Source organism: Pongo pygmaeus, chromosome 19 (assembly GCF_028885625.2).
Source record: "Pongo pygmaeus isolate AG05252 chromosome 19, NHGRI_mPonPyg2-v2.0_pri, whole genome shotgun sequence".
Taxonomy (NCBI): Eukaryota; Metazoa; Chordata; class Mammalia; order Primates; family Hominidae; genus Pongo; species Pongo pygmaeus.
The window spans coordinates 53,884,517-53,910,457 of NC_072392.2; the positions used below are offsets into that span (position 1 = coordinate 53,884,517).

Below are 25,941 nucleotides of genomic sequence, written 5' to 3' on the forward strand. Positions count from 1 at the left end.
CCTACATAATTTTGACATGGGGAAGCAAAAATCTTCCTAACTATGGCTCAAAATACAGAAGGCATAGAAACAGAGGTTAATAATTTGACTATACAAAACTCAAAATTTCTGTACAGCAAAAAAAAAAAAATACTATGTCAAAACATAAATTGGGCCGGGTGCGGTAGTTCACATCTGTAATCCCAGAACTTTGGGAGGCCAAGGTGGGCGAGTCATCTGAGGTCAGGAGTTCGAGACCAGCCTGCCTAACATGGTGAAAACCTGTCTCTATTAAAAATACAAAAATCAGCCAGGCGTGGTGGTGCATGCCTGTAATCCCAGCTACTAGGGAGGCTGAGGCAGGAGAATTGCTTGAACCCAGGAGGCGTAGGTTGCAGTAAGCCAAGATTGTGCCACTGCACTTCAGCCTGGGTCACAGCAAGACTCCATCTCCAAAAAAAAAAAAACCAAACAAAAACAAAAACCACATAAATGGAAAAATGTTTGCTACTCATATCACAAATGGCTAATCATCAAATATAAAGAGCTCCTAGAGCAGTGAGCCATGATCATGCCACTGCGCTCTAGCCTGCACAACAGAGTGAGACCCCCATCTCACACACACACACACACACACACACACACACAAAAGCAGCTCCTAGAGTGAGACCCCATCTCAGGCACACACACACACAAAAGCAGCTCCTAGAGTGAGACCCCATCTCTCTCTCTCACACACACACACACACACACGCAGAAGCAGCTCCTAGAAATAGATAAGAAAGAGATCAGCCACTCAATAGAAACATCAATGAAAGACATAAATAGAGGTTATGTGATGTGTAGTGGTTAAGAGTATGGAGATTTCGAAGTTACCTACCTATGTCGGAATCCTAGTTATGTCACTTGCTAGCTCTATGACCTCGGGCAAGTTTCTGATCCTCAACTTCCTCTTCTATAAAATGCAGGTAGTAATTGTAACTACCTCAAAGGAGTAAGTGAGAAAAAGATCAGTAGTATTTAATAGTAATCTGGTGACTCACGGTAAAAGAAGAAAGGGCACCTAGAAAATGGCTTCTAAATTTCTGGTATCTGGAACCTTGAAACAAAGAGATTCTGGGAAAAGGACCAACCCAATCCCCCTCTGTCTGTTTTTTCATTAAGGGCGCGTATTTACTAAGTCGCTACAAAAGTGTGAGACATAGCCCTGGGCCTAGGAATACAGTGTAAGATTCATTGTCTCTCTATAAGAGAACCAGGCATCAATGAAATACTGCGGAAACACATAATTACCAACAGATGAATACCACGAAGGAAATTTACACTATAAAACAGTATAGAGGAATCTGATGGAGTTTAGAAGGTCAGACTGAGGAGGTGACTATTGAGCCAATATCTGAAGGAAGAGTGGAAAGTTAAACAGGCTAATAGTAGTGAAGAAGGGGAAAGGGGATGAGAGAGTAGAAACAATATTCCAGGCAGACAGAGCAGCATAGGACTTGAGGCAGGAAAGGAGCTAGTCCATTGCCACTGAAGCTAGAGAAGGGGAAGAGTGGGGCAGAGGAGACTGGAGAGAGGCAGATTATCTAGGGCCTTGGCAGTCGTCTTGAGGGTTTTGTACTTTATCCTGATAGCAGTGGGAATTCACTGAAAGTTTTTTAGCAAAAGAGTAACAAGATCAAATCTGTATTTTGAAAAACTGGTTACAATGTGGAAAATTGTATGCAGATTAAACTGAGGCAAGAGAGTGTATGGGGAGACAGATTCTGAGGATATGGTAGTTCAGGCCAATGATATGCTCCCTAAACCCACTTGTTTTCCTAACATTACTTTAGTAGAAAGCAAAGACGTTAATTCTTACGTAGTAAATGTGCATCAAATATTAGCTATTATTATTATCTATAGCTAGAGATAAAAGGCTTAAAATTAATCTACCAGGAAGAATGAGTTCATTGGAGTGAAAGGATTTCATTGAAAGCATGGATATGCGAATCAAATTCTTTTCTTTCTAGAACAGAGGGAGGGAGTTAGAGGAGTTAAAAAGTGATACCGCAGGCTGGCCGCGGTGGCTCATGCCTGTAATCTCAGAACTTTGGGAGGCCGAGGCAGGCGAATCACAAGGTAAGGAGTTCGAGACCAGCCTGGCCAACATGGTGAAACCCCGTCTCTACTAAAAATACAAAAAATTATCTGGGCATGGTGGTGGGCACCTGTAATCCCAGCTACTCAGGAGGCTGAGACAGGAGAATCACTTGAACCCGGGAGGCGGAGGTTGCAGTGAGCCGAGATTGTGCCACTGCACTCCAGCCTGGGCAACAGTGCGAGACTCTGTCTCAAAAAAAAAAAAAAAAAAAAAGTCCGGGCATGGTGGCTCACGCCTGTAATCCCAGCACTTTTGGAGGCCGAGGTGGGCGGATCACCTCAGGTCAGGAGTTCGAGACAGCCTGACCAATATGGAGAAACCACATCTCTACTAAAAATACAAAATTAGCAGGGCATGGTGGCGCATGTCTGTAATCCCAGCTACTTGGGAGGCTGAGACAGGAGAATCACTTGAACCCAGAAGGCGGAGGTTGCAGTGAGCTGAGATTGCACCATTGCATTCCAGCCTGGGCAACAAGAGCGAAACTTCATCTCAAAAAAAAAAAAAGTGATAACACAGCAGCTAGAAGAGGAGGCCAGACTTTTTTTTTTTTTTTTTTTTGAGACAGAGTCTCGTTCTGTCACCCAGGCTGGAGTGCAGTGGTGCGACCTCGGCTCACTGCAACCTCCGCCTCCCTGGTTCAAGTGATTCTCCTGCCTCAGGCTCCTGAGTGGCTGGGAGTACAGGCACGCGCCACCACGCCCAGCTAATTTTTTGTATTTTTAGTAGAGATGGGGTTTCACAGTGTTAGCCAGGATGGTCTCGATCTCTTGACCTTGTGATCCACCTGCCTCAGCCTCCCAAAGTGCTGGGATTACAGACGTGAGCCACAGCGCCCAGCCCCTATTTTACATTTTTTTATTTGTGCCCACTGCCTTTTTTCAGAGGATGTAGTTAGCAATTGTAGCCACTGGATGGTGCAAATTCACAAGAGTCCAGTGAAATTTCCTCAATTACGGTCCAAGGTGCACCTGTTGCTACACTGCACCAAGTGAAGGAGGGTGGGGTAAAGGAAAGACTTTTTGGATCTGAAATTTCAGTGTAAACATGGATCGAAGTTCACTAGAAGTTCAGATTGAGGGAAATTTTTAGAATTTGATCACTGACAAGTCAGGTCATTGAATAAGGAAAGACAAAAGAAAAGTGTTGTAATAATGAAGAGGAAGAGAAAAAGGAACAGATAATGAAATGTGAGGGAAAATAAGTCTAAAGAGATGAATTCAAGTGTTAGCAACAATTATAGTATGACCCTTTACTGGTTTGCATCTCCCTGGTAACTGATAGCAACTTTGATGTAAAAATAAAGCTTACTTCATTCTCTTCTAGAAAGTCAGCTATGCTACCCTTAGCTTATCCATTTGGTGGTGTGACATTATCAACAAATATTTTTAGTATCTGCTATGAACATGGTGCTTTGTTGATACAAAGTAATATAGAGATATACAAATTAACACAGATACTGGGCTTCAAGCAGAAGAACCAGTAAGTACATATAAGAAGATAAGTAATTGACTGGATTAAGAAAATGTGGCACATATACACTATGGAATACTATGCAGCCATAAGAAAGGATGAGTTCATGTCCTTTGTAGGGACATGGATGAAGCTGGAAACCATCATTCTGAGCAAATATTGCAAGGACAGAAAACCAAACATCGCATGTTCTCACTCATAGGTGGAAATTGAGCAATGAGAACACTTGGACACAGGGCTGGGAACATCACACACTAGCGCCTGTCGTGGGGTGGGGGGGTGGGGGAGGGATAGCATTAGGAGAAATACCTAATGTAAATGACGAGTTAATGGGTGCAGCAAACCAACATGGCACATGTATACATATGTAACAAACCTGGACATTGTGCACGTGTACCCTAGAATTTAAAGTATAATAATAATAAAGAAGATAAGTAATTCAAGGCAACCTGAGGGCCATTGTGTCAACTCAGAAAATGGAATACTTTTTGAGAGTGGGAGTGGAGTATCAGTGGGATGGGGAGGAAGGGATCATAGGACTCTCAACCTGTCCAGGGCAAACAAAAAATAAAAAGATTTCTTCTGGCCTTTAGTCATAAGTACATGCAGCAACTCTTTCTTGGAAAATGGCTAGTTATAGACATAGACATAGGAAAAGTGCTCTAGGTCAGAATCTGCTGGGCAGTGATTAGAAAGCATCCAAAATATTAATAGGAGGGGGTAGGAGATATGAGGAAATAATGGTTAAAGCCAGTACCACTCCTGAAACCACCATTGCACTAGCCTGGGAGTACAGAAAAGGAAGGATGTTAATGGCTTGTTCAGGCCTTTCAGAGATCCAAAGTCCCAGGTCACTTTGATTTTTGAGATTATGGGTTTATCTAAAAAATGAAGAAATGGCAAAACAGAGATACAAAATATGTTTTATATTTTATTTATATTTATCTTTTTTTTTTTTTTGAGATGGAATCTCACTCTATCACCCAGACTGGAGTGCAGTGTCACCATCTCAGCTCACTGCAACCTCTGCCTCCTGGGTTCAAGCGATTCTCCTGCCTCAGCCTCTCGAGTAGCTGGGATTACAGGCATGTGCCACCACACCCAGCTAATTTTTGTATTTTTAGTAGAGACGGGGTTTCACCATCTTGGCCAGGCTGGCCTCGAACTCCTGACCCCAGATGATCCACCCGACTCGGCCCTCCAAAGTGCTGGGATTACAGGCGTGAGCTACCGCACCTGGCTGTTGTATATTTTAAGTGTTTCTGTTTAACAAAGTAATGCTTTTAATACACACGCAAATATGGCTGTTTACTTAATGTCATTCAGCAATAACTTAAAAAGTTTAAATTGGAGGTTTTTGTGAATGTACCTTCTTTGCCCTAAGCAACTACCTATCTTAATTTTTGGGCCTATCAAAAAGTATTGGGGTGACATCAACCCTTTAAAAAGGTGGAACAGGCTGGGCACGGTGGCTCACGCCTGTAATCCCAGCACTTTGGGAGGCCAAGGTGGGCAGATCACCTGAGGTCGGGAGTTTGAGACCAGCCTGACTAACATGGTGAAACCTCGTCTCTACTAAAAATACAAAAATTAGCCGAGCATGGTGGTGCATGCCTGTAATCCCAGCTACTTGGGAGGCTGAGGCAGGAGAATTGGCTTGAACCCGGGAGGCGGAGGTTGCGGTGAGCCGAGATCACGCCATTGCACTCCAGCCTGGGCAACAAGAGCGAAACCCCATCTCAAAAAATTAAAATTTAAAAAAAGATGGAACAGCTTCTAGTCACCTCTAAAACTTGAAAATAAACACAACTTCTTGAAATGTAGTAGTAATATATTAGCCAAGAAGAAGAGACAGTTTTTTTTTTTTTTTTTTTTTTTGAGATGGAGTCTTGCTTTGTCACCCAGGCTAGAGTGCAGTGACATGATCTCAGCTCACCACAACCTCAGCCTCCTGGGTTCAAGCAATTCTTCTGCCTTAGCCTCCCGAGTAGCTGGGATTACAGGCACCTGCCACCACGCCCAACTAATTTTTTGTATTTTTAGTAAAGATGGTGTTTCACCAGGTTGACCAGGCTGGTCTCAAACTCCTGACTCAAGTGATCCACCTGCCTTGGCCTCTCAAAGTACAAGGATTACAGGCATGAGCCACTGTGCCCAGCCAAAGAGACAGATTTAAAGTGGTGTGAAGAATATGAAGTTGTGTATGTGTCTTTTTATTATATGTGTATATATATTTATAATGTCCATAAAGAGATATATTAACCACTGATTACATATTAACCAGTGTTAATGATTATCTCTGGCAAGAGAGATTAGGTATTACTTTTATTCTTTATACTTTTGGTTATTTTCTAAAAGCTTTTATAATGAGAATGTACTTTATTTATTTTATTATATATTTTATATATATACATATTTTTTGAGACAGAGTCTCGCTGTGTCGCCCAGGGTGGAGTGCAGTGGCACGATCTCGGCTCACTGCAAGCTCCGCCTCCCGGGTTCACGCCATTCTCCTGCCTCAGCCTCCCGAGTAGCTGGGACTACAGATGCCTGCCACCACACCCGGCTAATTTTTTTTTTTTTTTTTTTTAGTAGAGACGGGGTTTCGCCTTGTTAGCCAGGATGGTCTCCATCTCCTGACCTCGTGGTCCGCCTGCCTCGGCCTCCCAAAGTGCTGGGATTACAGGTGTGAGCCACTGCGCCCGGCCGAGAATGCACTTTAATAATTATAAAAACAAAGTGTGGTAGCTTAATAAGAAAGAACTTGCAATAGAAACAGCAAATAAGGCTAGGCGCGGTGGCTCATGCCTGGACTTTTTACCCCAGCACTTTGTGAGGCCGACGCGGGTGGATCACTTGAGGTCAGGAGTTGGAGAACAGCCTGACCAATATGGTGAAACCCCATCTCTACTAAAAATACAAAAATTAGCTGGGTGTGGTGGCGCATGCCTGTAATCCCAGCTACTGGGGAGGCTGAGACACGAGAATAGTTTGAACCCGGGAAGCAGAGGTTGCAGTGAGCTGAGATTGTGCCATTGCACTCCAGCCTGGGCAACAGAGCGAAACTCCATCTCAAAAAAAAGAAAAAGAAAAGAAACAGCGAATAATTCCACAGGAATAATTGGCACTTCCACAGAAACAGTGTTTTATCAAGTTTTGTATAACTTGGTCTATAATGGTGACACTAGAAATGGTGCCCAGCTCTGAAGTGATCTGCAGATCCACATCCCAAAGCCCACACAGGAGTTCTCCTTTCTCCTCTGCCATCTCTCCCATCTCTGTTTTTACAGATCTTCACTGGTAAGAGAATAGAGGACTTGAAGTTATTAATGGATTAGGGAGTCAGAAAATCCTCAGAGGGGTCTATGCTTTGTCAGGGGAAACAAATTGTCCCCAAAGCAAAATAATTTTGATTCTGTCTGTGAATTTCTATAAAGTCAGTACAAATGTTACCCAAATTATACTCTTTTTTTTTCTTTGAGACAGTCTCGCTCTGTCACCCAGGCTGGAGTGCAATGGTTCAATCTCAGGTTCAAGCAATTCTTGTGCCTCAGCCTCTGGAGTAGCTGAGATTACAGGTGCACACCAGCATGCCTGCCTAATTTTTGTATTTTTAGTAGAGATGGGTTTCACCATGTTGTCCAGGCTGGTCTCAAACTCCTGGCCTCAAGCCATCTGCCCACCTCAGCCTCCCAAGGTGCTAGGATTACAGGCTTGAGCCACCGTGCCTGGCCTCCAATTATACTCTTGTAGAAGACTTGATGAGCACAGATTTTGCCATAGGTTTTATCTCCCGGGAAATCTCATATTTCAGGATTAAGGGACATTCAGTGGTGGGTGAGGCTGGAAAGGGTGAGGATGCATGTAGGCATTAGTTCTGGACCAAGAGCTTCTAAGTATATAATTCTTTTAATCCTCACCAGTGGTCTTGGGAAAGAGCAGGCATTTTTTTTCTTCCTATTTTATTGTCAAACTAAGTCACAGATGGCAAAATAAACTTGAGGCAACATTGTAGATTAGTGGCAGGATGCAAATAATATACTCATTCATCCAAATGCCAACTTCAGTGCTCTTTCCTCTCTGCTATATTTTCAAGGTATGCTCTATGGACATTTAGAGGTTCTTTTTTTTTTTTTTTTTTTTTGAGATGGAGTTTTGCTCCTGTCGCTCAGGCTAGAGTGCAATGGTGAGATCTCGGCTCACTGCAACCTCCACCTCCCGGGTTCAAGTGATTCTCCTGCCTCAGCCTCCCCAGTAGCTGAGATTATAGGTGCCCTCCACCATGCCCGGCTAATTTTTGTATGTTTAGTAGAGACGGGTTTCACCATGTTGGCCAGGCTGGTCTCAAACTCCTTACCTCAGGTGATCCACCCACCTTGGCCTCCCAAAGTGCTGGGATTACAGGCGTGAGCCACCACGCCCGGCCCTAGAGGTTCTTTGGAGCTTCTTTGAAACATGTCCTCATTATCCATGCTTTATATGTGTTCTCTTTCAGGCTGGACTTGAATATTAAATCGAGCCTTAGGGTGAGATTTTCCCCTGTTGGTATTGTTTTGATAATCACTTTTTGGACAGCACTTGAAGTGAGAGAAAGAAGGATACAGTTTATGTTTTTTTTTTTAACCAGAGAACTAAGAAAACAGAATTTCTTAGAAACAGGCACATTTCACCAAAATGAAATGGAATGGTTTCAGACTCTTAGGAAAAGAAGCAGGGCCTCACCCTGTCTTATCCCTCCTGACATTTCCTTTTTCACCTCAACATTGATTCAAGATCAGGTGGTTTCACTTTCTCACCAAACTCTTATTTAAGCAGGTTAGATTTGACTCATAGCTATTCTCCTGTGAGAAACAGCATTATCATAATTATTTTGCTCTGGAATCTTTGTCCAAAAGGTATGCAGCTCTCTATTAAAGTATGATATAATATCAGAGCCACCTTAGGAATTCTGGATTGTCAGAAGACTTTGCTTGGGTACTAATGGTCTGTAGTCCCTGAACCCCTTGGGGATAACTTATGAGGAAGACTTTTGGAATGCATAGGGTCAAGTTCCCTTCAGCAGTGTGTGGATAGGTACATGTGGTACCAGAAGCTAAATTACAAAACCTTATAAACGTCAACCAAGGAGATCAGGAGTCCCACTCTAAGCTATTGAGGGCCAGTGAGTGTGAAGTCAGCTGTGAAGATAACAGAGGAGTTGGAAGCTGTGTCACACTAACAGCTGCCTTGTTCCTTAGAGGCTGTGTTTGAGTCTTCTGTCAAAGAGAGCAGTAAGGTCCATTCATAGTGCTTGGAGGGAATGCTTTTTGTTCTCATTTGAGGGGATGGAAAGGTATCCATTTAGATGGATGTATGAAGTGAATTACAGAAGGTTGTGGCCCAGATAGGGGCATGAGGGTAACTCTGCTAAGCCCACACTCTCCCTTCATTAACCAGGAATTGGTGTTTGATATTAATGTCCCTGCTGAAGATACGAGTGTGAAATTGGCAAGAATGTGCCCATATTAATAGGGAGAAGACTGTGTAGTATCATTCAGTGTTTGAGATAGAGCAGAACTTTTCAGAAGTATGTCTGGTGGATAACAGTGATCCCTGCAGCTTTCTTTGGGTTTGATGAATTGGCAGCATCTTGTCCAACCTAGAGATTGAAAGGAAATATGAAAGTTAAAAAAGGATGCAAGTGTATAGTTCTTCATGTACCAAGAAAAGGGCTGGCTAAGTACAAAACCCCATGTAATTCCAAGTGCACTTCATTTTGCCTCTTTGTTAATTGATAATTACACTGAGAAAGTATGATCAAGGTGCACATAGGTATGAGAACCTATAATTGCTTGGAACCTATAACCCACTAGCAAAGTAATTAAAAGATCTGGATCATAGTTCTGTTTCTACCAGCTGTGTAACCTTGGGAAGTCACATAACCTCTTCAAGCCTCAACTTAAGTATGAGTAAAATGTAGATACTTGCCCTGGCTACTTTCCAGGATTTCTGTAAGGCTCAAATGAGATAATGTATATAAGATTGCTATCTTAGTACTATTTTTTTTTTTGAGACAGAGTCTCGCTCTGTCACCGAGGCTGCAGTGCAGTGGTGTGATCTCGGCTCACCGCAGCCTGCGCCTCCCGGGTTCAAGCGATTATCCTGCCTCAGCCCCCTGAGTAGCTGGGATTACTGGCGCATTCCACCATGCCTGGCTAATTTTTTGTATTTTTAGTAGAGATGGAGTTTCACCATGTTGGTCAGGCTGGTCTCAAACTCCTGACCTCATGATCCATCCACCTCGGCCTCCCAAAGTGCTGGGATTGCAGGCGTGAGCCACCACGCCTGGCCCTATCATTTATTCCTTTATCATTTAGTAGCTTATTGTGTTCATAGAAGTTCAATCACAGTTGCAGCTACGTGGTTATCTCTAATTCTATTCTGGACTAGACTTTGTAGTCCCCTCAGGCCTATTTCTTCCAATGTTCAGGAGAAATGATAATTTTTTTTTTTTTTTTTTTTTTTTTTGAGACAGGGTCTCACTCTTTTTCCAGGCTGGAGTGCAGTGGCTCGATCATAGCTCACTGCAGACTTCAATTCCTGAGCCCAAGTGATCCTCCCACCTCAGCCTCCCAAGAAGCTAGGGCTACAGGCACACGCCACCAGCTAGCTTTTTTTTTTTTCTTTTTTTAAGACGGAGTCTTGCTCTGTCTCTCAGGCTGGAGTGCAGTGGCGCAATCTCGGCTCACCACAACCTCTGTGTCCTGGGTTCAAGCAATTCTCCTACCTCAGCCTCCCGAGTAGCTGGGACTATGGGTGCACACCACCATGCCCTGCCAATTTTTGTATTTTTAGTAGAGACAGGGTTTCACCATTTTGGCTAGGATGGTCTTGATCTCCTGACCTCATGATCCACCTGCCTCGGCCTTCCAAAGTGCTAGGATTACAGGCGTGAGCCACCGTGCCTGGCCCAGCTGGCCATTTATATATATATATATAAATGGCCATTTATGTATATATATATAAATGGCCATTTATATATATATATATTATATATTATATATTATATATTATATATTATATTATATATTATATATTATATATAAAATCATATATTTTTATATATGATTATATATATTTATATGTATATGTGTGTATATATATATATACTTTTTTTTTATAGAGACAGTGTCTCGCTATGTTGCCTAGGCAGGTCTCAAACTCCTGGACTCTAGCAAGTCTCCTGCCTCTGCCTCTGCCTCTGCCTCCCAAAGCACTGGGATTGCAGGCATGATGAATCAGGCCTGGCCTTAAAAATCTTAAAAGTAAGATTCTTGACTCCAATCTAAATTATCTGATTCAGTTTATATGGGGCCCAGAGGTATGTGTATTCAATAAGCACCCTATTGTATCATGTCTGGACTGATGTTAGGAAAACAGTAGGATAAAATCCTACTGTTTGCCCACGTTTGCTTCATAACTGAAGCAGCTCCCTGTTCCCAGCACATTAAAAAATATATTTTTTCACAGTCCTCTTAGGGACGAATCTCCTAGCACTTATATATTAACCCCATTTTATTTTTCTCTTTTTTCTTTTTCTTTTTTTTTTTTTTTTTTTTGAGACAGAGTCTTACTCTGTTGCCCAGGCTGGAGTACAATGGCACAATCTCGGCTCACTGCAACCTCCACTTCCCAGGTTCAAGCGATTCTCCTGCCTCAGCCTTCTGAGTAGCTGGGAGTACAGGCATGTGCCACCTGGCTAATTTTTGTATTTTTAGTACAGACAGGGTTTCGTCATGTTGGTCAGGCTGGTCTCGATCACCTCAGGTGATCCACCTGCCTCAGCCTCTCAAAGTGCTGGGAATAGAGGGGTGTGAGCCACCGCGCCCGGCCCCTACCCCACCTTCTTTAAGCAAATGACATAAACCACACAGAGAACACTTTCCTTCTGGGGCTGAGAGTCAGGCTTGGATTCAGCTGTCCCAGGTGGCTGACCTCCCTTCTTTTGCCATCTCCACAACCACTGGCATTGGCACAGCTCCCTGGCTCCTAGGCATTGACACTGAAGGGAGAAAATGACTGGTATTAATATCAAGTGGCTGGTAAGCATTTGGTTTTCTTCCAAACCTCTTGTTGGGCAACTTAAAGGAAGTCATCTCTTCTAAATAAAATATTCAGTCCTATTGGACCTAACCTTCCTAGAAAATGTCTAAGTACAGCAGAGGAAAGGAACTGCATTTAGCGAGCACCTATGTGCCAGGTGCCTTTCACACAGAATCTCAATCTTTATAACTACCATGAGAGGCAAATATCATGAGACTTATTTTACACATGAGGCCACGGAGGTTAGAACAGTCAAGCAACTTTCCCAACACCACTCAGCTAGTGAGTGTGAGTGGCACATCTCCTCAAATTCCAAAGTCTATGCTTTTTCTCCTTATGCCAAGCTGCTTCTGGAACAGAAGAAAGTCTTTATAGATTAAGTTCAAGGATTCAATACAACAGCAAACTTACAGGACATGGGACTTCAAAAATTACAAATACTATAATGGCGACTCCGCTGAGCAACAGGGTGACAGCAATCAGAATTTTGACCACAATACTCCATTTCTGTCTCTTCTCTAGGTTCTCATCTGTGTCTAAAGGAGAGAGGGGAGTGGAAGAGGGAGAAAAGAAAATTTGAGAGAGGGAAGAGATTGATCCTTTGACCTGAAGTTCTTCTGGCTCACAAGACTATTAGAGGCCCAGACTAACCCAGAGGCAGAAGCAGAATTTCCAATTCAAACTCAGGGTTGGAGGGGGTGAGGGTGAGCTGAGCATCATGGGCTCTGCTCTAACTTCTTTTGCACTCTCTTCCCAGTGAGTCACCTTCCCTGGAATTGGAGATTTTCCATAATCACATAGGGCTGATTCTTACACTGCTCACAGGAAGAAAAATCTCGGGTACACATGGAGCTCTAAACTTCTTTTACTGTCAGCTTTATCAGGGTTCCTACCATTTTGCTCTGACATATTTTATGGGATTAGAAAATCGCCTTTCCTATGTTTCTCCTGGCTTTCATAGAATAGAAGAGGAAGAAATGGAAAAATTAGCACTGCTTCTGGGTCAGAAGCTCAATCTGGCGGCAAATGGCTAATATGCATTTTTTTCTCACTCTGTCACTCAAGACTGGCATGCAATGGCACAATCTCGGCTCACTTCAGCCTCATTCTCCCAGGCTCAAACCAGCCTCCCACCTTAGCCTCCTGAGTAGCTCAGACCACAGGCGAACACCACCATGCCCGGCTAATTTTAAAAAATTTTTTGTACAGACAGAGTCTCATTATATTTCCCGCTGAGCTTGAACTCCTGGCCTCAAGCAATCCTACAGTCTTGGCCTCCCAAAGTGCTGGAATATTACAGGCGCTAATGTGCATCTTGTCATTACTAATATCACATTTTTTCCCCTGGTAGAAACTAGGATATAACCCAAATTGGAATCTTACAGAATTTTAGTCCTGGCCAATTTAAGGAGGACTGTTGCTAAAAAACAGTGAAGAAGGCTGTGTGCGGTGGCTCACGCCTGTAATACCAGCACTTTGGGAGGCCGAGGTGGGTAGATCACTTGAGGTCAGGAGTTTGAGACCAGCCTGGCCAACATGGTGAAACCCGTCTCTACTAAAAATACAAAAATTAGCCAGGCATGGTGGTGCATGCCTGTCATCCCAGCTACTCAGAAGGCTGAGGCAAGAGAATTTCTTGGATCCGGGAGGCAGAGGTTGCAGTGAGCTGAGATTGCACTACTGCACTCCAGCCTGGGGGACAGAGTGACACTCCATCTTAAAGAACAAAAAACCAAAAAAACAGTGAAGATGAAAATATGCTGTTGGAGGCCAGGCGCAGTGGCTCACACCTGTAATCCCAGCACTTTGGGAGGCTAAGGCAGGTGGATCACAAAGTCAGGAATTTGAGACCAGCCTGGCAAACATAGTGAAACCCTGTCTCTGCTAAAAATACAAAAATTAGCCAGGCATGGTGGTGCATGCCTGTAATCTCAGCTACTCAGGAGGCTGAGGCAGGAGAATTGCTTGAACCCAGGAGGTGGAGGTTGTGGTGAGCCGAGATCACACCGCTGCACTCCGGCCTGGGTGACAGAGTGAGACTCCATATCAAAACAAATATATGCTCTTGGGGACGGGCGTGGTGGGCAATGCCTGTAATCCCAGCAGTTTGGGAGGCTGAGGTGGTAGGATTGCTTGAGCCCAGGAGTCTGAGACCAGCTTGGACAATGTGGCGAGACCCTGTCTCTACAAAAATTTAAAAATAAGCTGAACATGGTGGCACGCACCTGTAGTCCCAGCTACTCAGGAGGCTGAGGTGGGGGGATCACTTGAGCCCCAGAGGTCAAGGCTGCAGTGAGCCATGTTTGCACCACTGCACTCCAGTCTGGGCAACACAAGACCCTGTCTCAAAAAAAAAAAAGAAAAAGAAAAGCACTTGGTTGGTGTCATCACTCTTATAATTGCTTAGTGTTTAAATATTGTCCATCTATACATACAGTGGCTAGAATTATCTACTACAGAAATACAGTTTTTTCTGTCCCTAATTCTGGCAACAGGGTGAGCTCATTTGCGTGGAGATAAATGATCATTGATGGTGTCAAATTACAAACATTTCTGGGACCTTCTTTATAGAGAAGCTAATTTGTTGTTGTTGTTGTTGTTGTTGAGACAGAGTCTCACTCTGTCGCCCCTGCTGCAGTGCAGTGGGACAATCTCGGCTCACTGCAGCCTCCACCTCTTGGCTTCAAGCGATTCTTCTTTCTCAGCCTCTCAAGTAGCTGGGGTTACAGGTACCTGCCACCACGTCCAGCTAATTTTTGTATTTTTAGTAGAGACGGGGTTTCACCATGTTGGTCAGGCTGGTCTTGAACTCCTGACCTCAGGTGATCCGCCCACCTCGGCCTCCCAAAGTGCTAGGATTACAGATGTGAGCCACAGCACGCGGCCTAGAGAAGCTAATTTTTTAAAATAAAAAATTGAATGATTTTTCAATGTACATTCAGTAACTTCTCAACCTTAAGAAAAATATCAGTAGATCCAGACTAACGTTGGTGATAAAAATGTTTCTTTACTGTTCTCATTTTACTCCTACTTATTCTGTACTTTGTCATTTCAAAGCTAGAAAAATTACCAGTACTTGTAGTTTTCTCTTCTTCTTTATTCCCAGGAGTTATAGAAGGGGTAGTGGTGGAAAAAGTCTCTGATGAAGCCCCCATCACTGGATAGACTTTACATTGTGAGATCCCTGGTAAAAAAGCTATAAAACAAAGTAGAAAAGATGAAACTTTAGAGGAAAACTTTATCCTGCCTTTGATTTTACCTGATAAAACCCTACCCAGCTGATAGTAAACTTCCAATTGTGGTCCCATTAACCTGTCTGTCCATAGGTTTAGGGTGTGAGCACAAAATAATGCCAAGAGTAAATGAGGATAGAGATACTAATAAGAGATATGGATTAAATGCCCATGGGACTTTTGACTAACATAGGATCAAAGTGAAGGAGTGATACCAATGATATCATTGCCTATCATTATTTAGGCCACAATAATAATAAAGATGAAGGCCATAAAAACTGTAGACAGTTTCCTTCTTTAAAAAGAGATGGCTCCAAAGTCCAAGGAAGAACATGAAATATCAGTTAGCCTTAATGACTGCTGCAAGTGTGTCTAGTAGAATCTAGATCAACTACTCTGAGAGGGGACTGGGGAAAGCAGGAGGAGCTGGAAGAAGGAAAAGCCACCCAGCTTCATGTACTCCTCGATTTCATTCATTCAGCAATTTTTTTTTTTTTTTTTTTTTGAGACAGGGTCCCCCTCTGTCACCCAGGCTGGAGTGCAGTGGCGTGATCTTGTCTCACTGCAACCTCTGCCTCCCAGGTTAAAATGATTCTCGTGCCTCAGCCTCCCAAGTAGCTGAGACTATAGGTGCGCGCCATCGCACCCGGCTAATTTTTGTATTTTTTGGTAGAGATGGGGTTTCACCATGCTGGCCAGGCTGGTCTTAAACTCCTGACCTCAAGTGATCTGCCCACCTCGGCCTCCCAAAGTGCTGGGGTTACAGAGGTGAGCCACTGTGCCCAGCCTGGCCTTGCTTTCAAAGGATCTCTGGGCTACTGTGTTGGGAATGGCTTGGGGTGGGCAAGAGTAGAAGGAGGGTAACCTGTTAGGAGGCCATTGCAAAAGTCCAGATGAGAGATGATGTGATTCACACCAGCAGTGGAAATGATGGGAGATGGATAGAGTCTAGCTGGAGTCTGGAAATATCCTCACTCATCTCCAGAATTGACCTAATCCAATTCAGACAGTGTGGTTTCTGTTCTATTTTTAGTGGTCTCATATCATTGCTTATTAAATTAAGGTCTATAAATTCTACTTGACTTTTCTAAATTACTCGTCCATGTCTTAAGTCCATGAGAAAATGATAGTCCTTTACCTCAGAGGCCAGTGGCCATAGTACCAGGCACTGTACACGAAATCATAGGGGAAGAGATAATCCCTGATTCCAGTTTAATCAGGAAGACAGTGTTGGCAGACATTGGCAGAGACAGACATAAAGTCAAGAAGTTCAAAAGGAAAAACAAGAACATTTTCAGCATAGTGCTAGTCAGTTCTTTGAAGTGATAACTTACATGTTTATGAGTCAGATTAGATAAAAATAAACAAATCTCACTTTGGACAAGTCACCACAAGTTCTCTGTGTTTTGTTTTTTTTAATCTGTAAGATGGTAACAGTAAAATAATACTTGCTCTACCTATTTCACAGGGGTGTTGTGAAGATCAGAAACAAATAAAAATGAGAAAGCATGTGTGTAAACACTTTGCAAACTGAATGATATTATGATGGAAAGAGGGGGAAAAAGATGACCTAATGAGTCATCTGTCTCCACCAAAAGAAATTTTGAAATATTGATAATAGCCGTCTTTTCCTTTTCCAAATTTCTTAAATAATAACAAATAGTCTCCATTTACCTTTTTCTACATTCCATGTTGACCCACATTTTCTGATGAGCATTTGTATTGCAGAACATTCTCACCCTTACAGTTCCAAATTTCTATTTTACTTGAGGACATTTTCATGAACTGTCTTCTGACCGTTTCCAGGACATCCTCCTATGCAGACTGTCTGGGACAACAGGCGCACACCACTACACCCGGCTAATTTTTGTATTTTTAGTAGAGATGGGGTTTCACTATGTTGGCCAGGCTGGTCTCGAACTGACCTCATGTTCTGCCTGCCTCAGGCTCCCAAAGTGCTGGGATTACAGGCATGAGACACCACTCCCGGCTCTAATTTTTATTTCTACGCTGTTTGAGGTTTATCACTTCTGGTACTGAGTGGAGATTTAAATTCAGAATAGGAAGTTTCAAACTTGTAGAAGGGATTATGTTTCAAAAGTTCATACATAAATTTGTTGTTTTGGACCAAGTGAGGTGGCTCACGCCTATAATCCCAGCACTTTGGGAGGCTGAGGTGGGCAGGTCACTTGAGGACAGGAGCTTGAGACCAGCCTGGCCAAAATTGCAAAACCCTATCTCTACTAAAAATACAAAAAATTAGCTGGGCATGGTGGTGCAGGCCTGTAATCCCAGCTACTCGAGAGGATGAGGCACGAGAATTGCTTGAACCTGGGACGCGGAGGTTGCAGTGAGCTGAGGTCGCACCACTGTACCCTATCCTGGGGGACAAAGCAAGACTCTGTCTCAAATAAATAAATAGGTTGTTTGGGATTCATCATTGTGGTTTCATAAAAATGTATCATGAGTGATGATTAGGTCCCCAAACTAATCTACAAATATCCATTTGATCTTTTTGCATAGCTCAAATAGTACAGAGTATTAGCTTAAATTCTAGATGTGGGAACCAACTACTATGTTATGAAGGAAGGAGGAAGAGTTTCTTTTTCTCTGGGAGGCTAACCAAATGCAAATTTTTAAATTAGGTCAGGTTGATCTTTGGCATCTCTCCTCCCCCTTAACCTCTCAGTTTTCCTTGTCCCAATTTCTAAGAGCTAATGTCCTTAATTGCCCCAAGTCTCACAATGCCTAGCACTATATTAACTCCACCCAGAGTGCTCCAAACTCCAAAATGACTTAAGTCCACTATTCCCCAGCACAGCTGCCATGGACAGCAAGGTGTCACATGTTAAGAGGGAAACAATTTGATTTAATTAATTTGCATTAATATTCAAAGTTCAAAACCCTGCCAGAGTCTTTTGAGTTTGTTTATTTTTTGAGATGGTGTCTCGCTCTATTGCCCAGGCTGGAATGCAGTGGTGTGATCTCGGCTCACTGCAACCTCCGCCTCCCGGGTTCAAGTCATTCTTCTGTCTCAGCCTCCCGAGTAGCTGGGACTACAAGCGCGTGTCTCCATGCCTGGCTAATTTTTTAATTTTGTTTTGTTTTGTTTTTTGAGACAGAGTCTCGCTCTGTCGCCAGGCTGGAGTGCAGTGGCGTGATCTCAGCTCACTGCAACCTCTGCATCCTGGGTTCAAGCTATTCTTCTGTCTCAGCCTCCCGAGTAGCTGGGACTACAGGCACACGCCACCATGCCCAGCTAATTTTTGTATTTTTAGTAGAGACGAGGTTTCACCACATTGGCCAGGATGGTCCTGATCTCTTGACCTCATGATCCGCCTGCCTCGGCCTTCCAAAGTGCTGGGATTACATGCGTGAGCCACCGCACCTGACGCTTTTGAGTTTTTAAGAGTTTTTCTGTAACATGTAAATTATACATGTTAGCATGTATAATTTACAGTACCTGAGTCACATCCTGAGAGCCTATCTACTTATTTCCCAGTTTTAGTCTAGAGTTTAAAGTTTTTTCCATTATTCTGCTTGTGGATCCCCAATTTCTCTAAAAATGTCAAGTTTTATTTTATTTTTCCAGTAATGTAGCAATAGCATCTAGGGGATTGCCAGTTTATAAAAAGGAACTGGCTACACTAAAGAAAAAAAAAAACTGTATGAAAAAAAGAAAGGGTGAGAAAAGGAAAGGAGGGCAGAAGGAGAGAAACTTCAGGCTGAGGTTAAGAACCACTGCCCAGCAGCTGTGGGGGAATAGGCATTCTTACCCAATGTGGGTATGCACAATGGAACCAACCTCTAGTGAGGGTAATTTAGCAGTAACTATCAACCTTTGATGCAACAATCCTGCTTCTTGGAATCTTATTGATAAATTGATAAATCTTATTGATAAATCGCAGGTATACAAGAAGAATATATATAGATCCCGAGTAATAGTGAAAGAGGGGAAAAGAATTCATTAAAAGAAAAAAGAAAAAAAAGAAGAATATATACGGTCATTGTTTTCGGAATTGTTTGTATTTGCAAAAGATTGGAAACGACCAAAATATATATCAATAGGGGGCTAGTAGAATATAGAAGAGACATGGCTGGGTGCAGTAGCTCATGCCTTAATCCCAGCACTTTGGGAGGCCAAGGCGGGCAGATCACAAGGTCGGGAGATCAAGACCATCCTGGCTAACACGGTGAAACCCCATCTCTACCAAAAATACAAAAAATTAATCAGATGTGGTGGCGAGTGCCTGTAGTCCCAGCTACTCGGGAGGCTGAGGCAGGAGAATGGCGTGAACCTGAGAGGCGGAGCTTGCAGTGAGCTGAGATCACACCACTGCACTCCAGCCTGGGTGACAGAGTGAGACTCCGTCTCAAAAAAAAAAAAAAAAAAAAAGACTATGGAAGAGACATACTATGGAATAATGTAAAACTGTTAAAAAGAATGAGGCAAATATAAAAAAAAAGTATGGGGTAAATATATATGTATTGAAATGGAATGACTTAATGACTTATAAGATATATTATTAAATGGAAAAGCAAGGGATTGGCCGGGCGCAGTGGCTAACGCTTGTAATCCTAGCACTTTGGGAGGCTGAGGTGGGTGAATCACTTGAAGTCAGGAGTTCAACACTAGCCTGGCCAACATGGTGAAACCTTGTCTCTACTAAAAATACAAAAATTCACTGGGTGTGGTGGCGGGCACCTGTAATCCCAGCTAATTGGAAAGCTGAGACAGGAGAATCACGTGAACCTGGGAGGAGGAGGTTGCAGTGAGACGAGATCGTGCCACTGCACTCCAGCCTGGGTGACAGAATGAGACTCTATCTCCAAAGAAAACAACAACAACAACAACAAAACAACAATAAAAACAAAAACAAGCAAAAGCAAGGGGCAGAACAATGTATATGGTATGCTACCATTTATGTTTTTAAAATATGCACATTCATACATTCTTAGAGTATCTCTGGAAGGAAATATAATAAGTTGATAATAGTGGTTCCATCAGGGATAGAGAACTGGAGAATTGAGAGACAGGAGTAGGAGAGAGACTTACTTTTCACTATAAATCTATGCTGTTTGAATATTTTACTGTGTGCATGCAAAATGAAATTAAAAAAAAAAAAATCCTGGCCAGGCACGGTGTCTCACGCCTGTAATCCCAGCAGTTTGGGAGGCCAAGGTGGGCAGATCACTTGAGGTCAGAGATCAGGACCAGCCTGGCCAACATGATGAAATCCCGTCTCTACTTAAAATACAAAAATTAGCCAGCCATGGTGGCAGACACCTGTAATCCTAGCTACTTGGGAGGCTGAGGCAGGAGAATCACTTTAACCTGGGAGGCAGAGGTTGCAGTGGGCCAAGATTGCACCACTGGACTCCAACCTGGGTGACAGAGCGAGACACCATCTCAAAAACAAACAAACAAAAAAGAAATTTTAAAAAACTGTCGAAAGAAGACCCATCAGAAATGGAGATCACATGAAAATCACAGCGTATCAGGGCTAAGAAGGGATCTTAGAGATTGTAAAACTGACTATCAGAGAGCACACAGATTTGCCCAAGGGGAGGATAATTCATTTTCTTGTAGCTTTTCCTGCTACTGAGTTCCGGCTGCCTTCAAGGATGTCAACTAAAAGTTAGTGCCTGCCCCCTTCCTCTTTTCCAATCTCACCTCTGCCTGTTAGAAGAGATCCAGTCTGAAACTTGGATGTAGGGATTAGGTGACAGCTTGAGGAGGCAGAGCTGTTTCTGCGGGGAGCAGCAATGATTCTCAGGTTCTTCAGAATATGCTTGACCTTTGGTCTTCTCTCCAAATATACAAGGTTGACTTTTACTTTGCTGTCAGAGCCAAGGCACTGCAGGGTAGCTATAGTCCGGTTTTGAATGAGTGTTGTCCTTTTGGTTTCTGTGTGAGTTTCTGGAAGGAGAAGAACCAGATAGAAAAATGGAGCTGGTTTTGTTTTTTGTTTGGTTGGTTTTTTTGAGACAGGGCCTTGCTCTGTCACCCAAGCTGGAGTGCAGTGGCGCAATCATGGCTCACTCCAGCCTCAAACTCCCTCAATCTCCAAGCAATCCTCCCACCTCAGCCTCCTGAGTAGCTGGGACTATGGGACTACAGGTGTATGCCACTATGCTCGGCTAATTTTTTAATTTTTTAAAAGACAGGGTCTTGCTATGTTGCCCAAGCTGGTCTCGAACTCCTGGGCTCAAGCAATCCTCCCACCTTGGCCTCCCAAAGTGCTGGGGTTACAGATGTGAGCCACCACACCCGACCTTGAAGCTTTTGCTCTTGTTGTCCAGGCTAGAGTGCAATGGCACGATCTCTGAGTTTTGCTCTTGTTGCCCGGAGTTTTGCTCTTGTTGCTCAGGCTGGAGTGCAATGGCGCCATCTCAGCTCACTGCAACTTCCGCCTCCCCAGTTCAAGTGATTCTCCTGCCTCAGCTTCCCGGGTAGCTGGGGTTACAAGCGTGCACCACCACATCCAGCTAATTTTTGTATCTTTAGTAGAGATGGGGTTTCACTATGTTGGTCAGGCTAGTCTCAAACTCGTAAGCTCAAGTGATCCACCTGCCTTGGCCTCCCAAAGTGCTGGGATTACAGGCGTGAGCCACTATGCCTGGCTAAAGCTGGTTTTTAATCTGAACAGTGCCAAGCTAACCCGCTTCCATTCATGACCCCTGTTAAACTCCACTGCTGTACTTTCTCTACTTTTAGTTAACTTCTTCTTCAGTTTGTGTTCATAGTACTGATATACAAGTCCTGCCTTTCTTCCTGCCATGGTTCCCATGAAGGTTGGTGAAAGCAGTAAATTTAGCACAGAGAAATGCTCATAGATTTTCTTTAATGCAGAGAGGGGTAGGTTCTGCCTCCTTCTCTTTTTTCATCTCCATCTGTTTGAGTAACATAGGCATGCCTTAGGTAATGACAGTTAATTTAAAGATTGGTTTCCAGAAAGCCTCCTGGAAGGATACATATCCTTAAAATAGGATATTTGAGATATGGGCTAGGAAGTGGGAAGATGAGACATCTTTTAAAGGTAAAAATTTTTTGGAATGGCAATATCATTTTCCAGAAAGGATCCATTCCCTACCTTGCATTTGCAATTCTCTGATGCTTCTCACGTCCTTTGGGAAGATCCCAGGCAGCTGTTCCACTCGGCAACTGCTATCTCTGAGGTCTGGGGGTGAGCAGAGGGGGAGGAGGGGAACCGGGGGAGGTTTGGGGAAAATCAGAATTTACTGGTACTTACTTTTTAGAATTCTAGGCAATGGAGAAGATATGGAAGAATGCAGTTCCTGCTCATAAAACTTGCAACTTGGGAGATCAAACACTCTCTAAAAAGACTACTTTTATTTATTTATTTATTTATTGAGACAGAGTCTCACTCTGTCGCCCAGGATGGAGTGCAGTGACGTGATCTCCTCTCATTGCAACATTCGCCTCCTGGGTTCAAGGGATTCTTCTGCCTCAGCCTCCCAAGTAGCTGGGATTACGGGCATGCACCACCATGCCCAGCTAATTTTTGTATTTTTAGTAGAGATGGGGTTTCGCCATTTTGGCTATGCTGGTTTCAAACTCCTTACTTCAGGTGATCCAACTGCCTTGGCCTCCCAAAGTGCTAGGATTACAGGTGTGAGCCACTACGCCCAGCCCTCAAAAAAGAACACCCAGCCAAATACACACAAAGTAGTAGTTGACCTAGTATAAAGAATACTGAGTACCAATCTATTACCCTTAGGACAAAGAAAGGTAAAATAGAGTTAAGAAGACTTACTAAGTTAATGAAAGACTAACCAACCCATTTCCTTAAATACTGCTTATTTTCTCTTCTCCCTCCTATTCTATCTTCTTTCTTGTATTAAATAAAGCTTTTGGAGATTTATATTGTCTGACCTTGGTATCTCTATAGGTTTCCACAGAACCATAGATCTTAGTTATTTATGCTTTTATGCTTTTTGGCACATAATTCAAAGGGTTGTGACATTTTTATAATTTGTCAAATTCGTCTGCTGCACCTTGTGCCATTTGGTCTTAATTCTGATTAGCTAATTTTATTTTTTTATTTTAATTTTTTATTTTTTGAGACAGAGTCTCATTCTGTTACCTAGGCTGGAATTCAGTGGTACAATCTCAGCTCATTGCAACCTCACCTCCCAGGTTTAAGTGATTCTTGTGCCTCAGCCACGTGAGTAGCTGAGATTACAGGTGCATGCCACCATGCCTGGCTAATTTTTGCATTTTTAGTAGAGATGGGGTTTCGCCATGTTGGCCAGGCTGATCTCGAACTCCTGACCTCAGGTGATCCACCAATCTTGGCCTCCCAAAGTGCTGGGATTACAGTCATGAGCCACCGTGCCCAGCCTTGATTAGCTAATTTTAGAGATGAAATGTTTATGAAACTTTGAAAACTCATGTTTTAAATAAGCAGTTACCAAAGAGCAGCAAATGATGCCATTCCACCCAATATCACCCTTTCCCTCAGCTCTCCCCACCCAAGAATATCACCATCTAGCTATTTACATGTACCAACTTAAAAAAGGCAACATCCTATGAACAGTATGAATTTGGGAATCTTAGGTGATCACAATACTGAAACTCTAAAGAAAGCCATCCAACAGTGAAAGGACTTTTAATGTTAATTACATGAACAAGACATAAGAATGCATCACATTCTCTGAAGACCTCTCATCATGAAACAGACGGCTATCTCTCTGGAATGAATAAGTTGCAGTCTTTCTTAGAGGCGAGTGGATACATGGGATTAACTCTGGAAAGTATTGCTTGCTGGATATCAGCTACATCTCTAGCTGGTGGAAGAGACCCCGAAACTCTTTCTAGGCCTCTCTCTGTATTTTCCAGGAGATTAGGCTAGAGAATTACTTACCTTTCTTGTTGGCATCATAGGATGCAATGATCAGGCTGAAGACCAAGATGGTATCCATGTTAGCTTGAGCACATGCTCATTGCAGACAGACCACTGCTCATCTGTCACAGCCCTTGATAGCTCTGCCTCTAGTTGCTTTCACCGCACGCAGCTGGAACCAAGTTTGACCCTGAGAGACTCTGATTCCACCCTGATTATTTTGCCCCATTTCCTGAAGACCCAGGAATAGATCTAATTGGAGAAAGGGCTAATTCTGCTTATTAATAATTCACTCAGAGTTCTTCTGACTTCGCTGCCGGTGCTGACATAGAGAACTGGATTACCCAGAGGTTTCTCGAGCAGGAAGGCCATAAACGCCCATTGATATGTTTTACAAATACTTGCAGATAGACACGTAGACATTTACATGCATGCTCACTGACACAGGCACAGAGATTTATATACTTTCACGAAAAGATGTGGAGATTTCTAGTAAGGAATATAATTTCTAGAATAGAGCAGGAAACTAGGACTAGGAGTCAGTACAATTGAGTTCTAGTACAGGCCCTGTTATTAGCTATCACCTTGAGAAAATTACTTGACTTCTTGGGATCTAAATGTTCTCTTCTATAAATTGAGAGTCCTGAACCATATGATCTCTTTTTTTTTTTTTTGAGGCAGACTCTCTCGGTCGCCCAGGCTGGAGTGCAGTGACCCGATCTCGGCTCACTGCAAGCTCTGTCTCCCAAGTTCACGCCATTCTCCTGTCTCAGCCTCCTGAGTAGCTGGGACTACAGGCGCCCACTACCATGCCTGGCTAATGTTTTTGTATTTTTAGTAGAGACAGGGTTTCACCGTGTTAGACAGGATGGTCTTAATCTCCTGATCTCGTGATCCACCCGCCTCGGCCTCCCAAAGCGCTGGGATTACAGGCATGAGCCACCGTGCCTGGCCTTTTTTTTTTTTTTTAATGGAGTCTCTTTCTGTTGCCCAGGCTGGAGTGCAGTGGCATAATCTTGGCTCACTGCAACCTTCATCTCCTGGGTTCAAGTGATTCTCCTGCCTCAGTCTCCTGAATAGCTGGGATTACATGTGTGTGCCACCTCGCCGGCTAATTTTTATATTTTTAGTAGAGATAGGTTTCACCATGTTGGCCAGGCTGGTCTCGAACTCCTGACCTCAAGTGATCTGCCCCCATCGGCCTCCCAAAGTGCTGGGATTACAGCCGTGAGCCACCCTGGCCGGCCCTGAACCATATGATCTCTAGAATTAATCCACAGTTATATACATAAACTCACATTAGCACAGACATACCTACTGAGTTTTGCACATCTTCACACTCCTGAATAGTGAATTGAGTATTGGTGGACAACATTCCGATGACCATTGGGCTGAGAGGTTGTGAGGAAGAGCTAAATACGGCAGGTGAGTGGTACTGTCTGTGGCTTGGGAAGGTTTTCCTAGACAGATAACTGTTGTTGAAGATTTTTCCAAATTTGTATTTTTTAGTATCTAGTGTAACAATCTGTAGACTTTGTGATGGCATAGATAGATGGAACATAAAAGAGAATGAAGGGCTGGGTGCAGTGGCTCATGCCTGTAATCCCAGCACTTTGGGAGGCTGAGGCGGGTGGATCACCTGAGGTCGGGAGTTCGAGACCAGCCTGACCAACATGGAGAAACTCCATCTCTACTGAAAGTACAAAAATTAGCTAGGCATGGTGGCACATGTTTGTTATCCCAGCTACTTGGGAGGCTGAGGTAGGAGAATCGCTTGAACTGGGAGGTGGAGGTTGCAGTGAGCCGAGATTGCGCCATTGCACTCCAGCCTGGGCAACAAGAGCGAAACTCCGTCTCAAAAAAAAAAAAAAAAGAAAAAAAAGAGAATAAAGATCTACTCCGTCTTTATCAAACTCTACAGCTTCTTTGGTCTTGTTTTATTTTGGAGATGGGTTATGTTTTGTAGAGACAGGGTCTCACTGTGTTGCCCAGGTTGGTCTCAAACTCCTGAGCTCCAGCAATCTGCCCACCTTGGCCTCCCAAAGTGCTGGGGTTACAGGTGTGAGCCACTGCACCTGGCCTAGAAAACTTTTTCAAAAAGTTTTGCTGTGAGAAAGAAAGCAGAGAAATGAGGCCACTGACTAGAGGGAACATAAATGCCTCA

The 25,941-nt window shown here is 43.3% G+C and overlaps 2 protein-coding genes across 5 annotated transcripts in view; one reads left to right on the forward strand and one right to left on the reverse strand.

Moving 5' to 3' along the window:
• ACACA (acetyl-CoA carboxylase alpha) overlaps positions 1–25,941 on the forward strand; it is a 331,795-nt gene that overhangs the window by 13,535 nt on the left and 292,319 nt on the right. The window lies entirely within an intron of this gene.
• C19H17orf78 (chromosome 19 C17orf78 homolog) lies at positions 9,156–23,856 on the reverse strand. Of its 2 annotated transcripts, XM_054456908.2 has the most exons (7): positions 23,799–23,856; positions 22,005–22,091; positions 20,585–20,830; positions 14,748–14,873; positions 12,089–12,213; positions 11,514–11,636; positions 9,156–9,233 (listed from the first exon to the last, which is right to left on the reverse strand). In XM_054456908.2, the coding sequence occupies exons 1-7, from the start codon at positions 23,854–23,856 to the stop codon at positions 9,156–9,158; spliced, it is 843 nt and encodes a 280-aa protein (XP_054312883.2). The 2 variants fall into 2 exon arrangements, with proteins under 2 accessions (XP_054312883.2, XP_054312884.1); XM_054456909.2 differs by lacking the exons at positions 9,156–9,233; positions 12,089–12,213; positions 14,748–14,873 and having other exon boundaries at positions 11,548–11,636.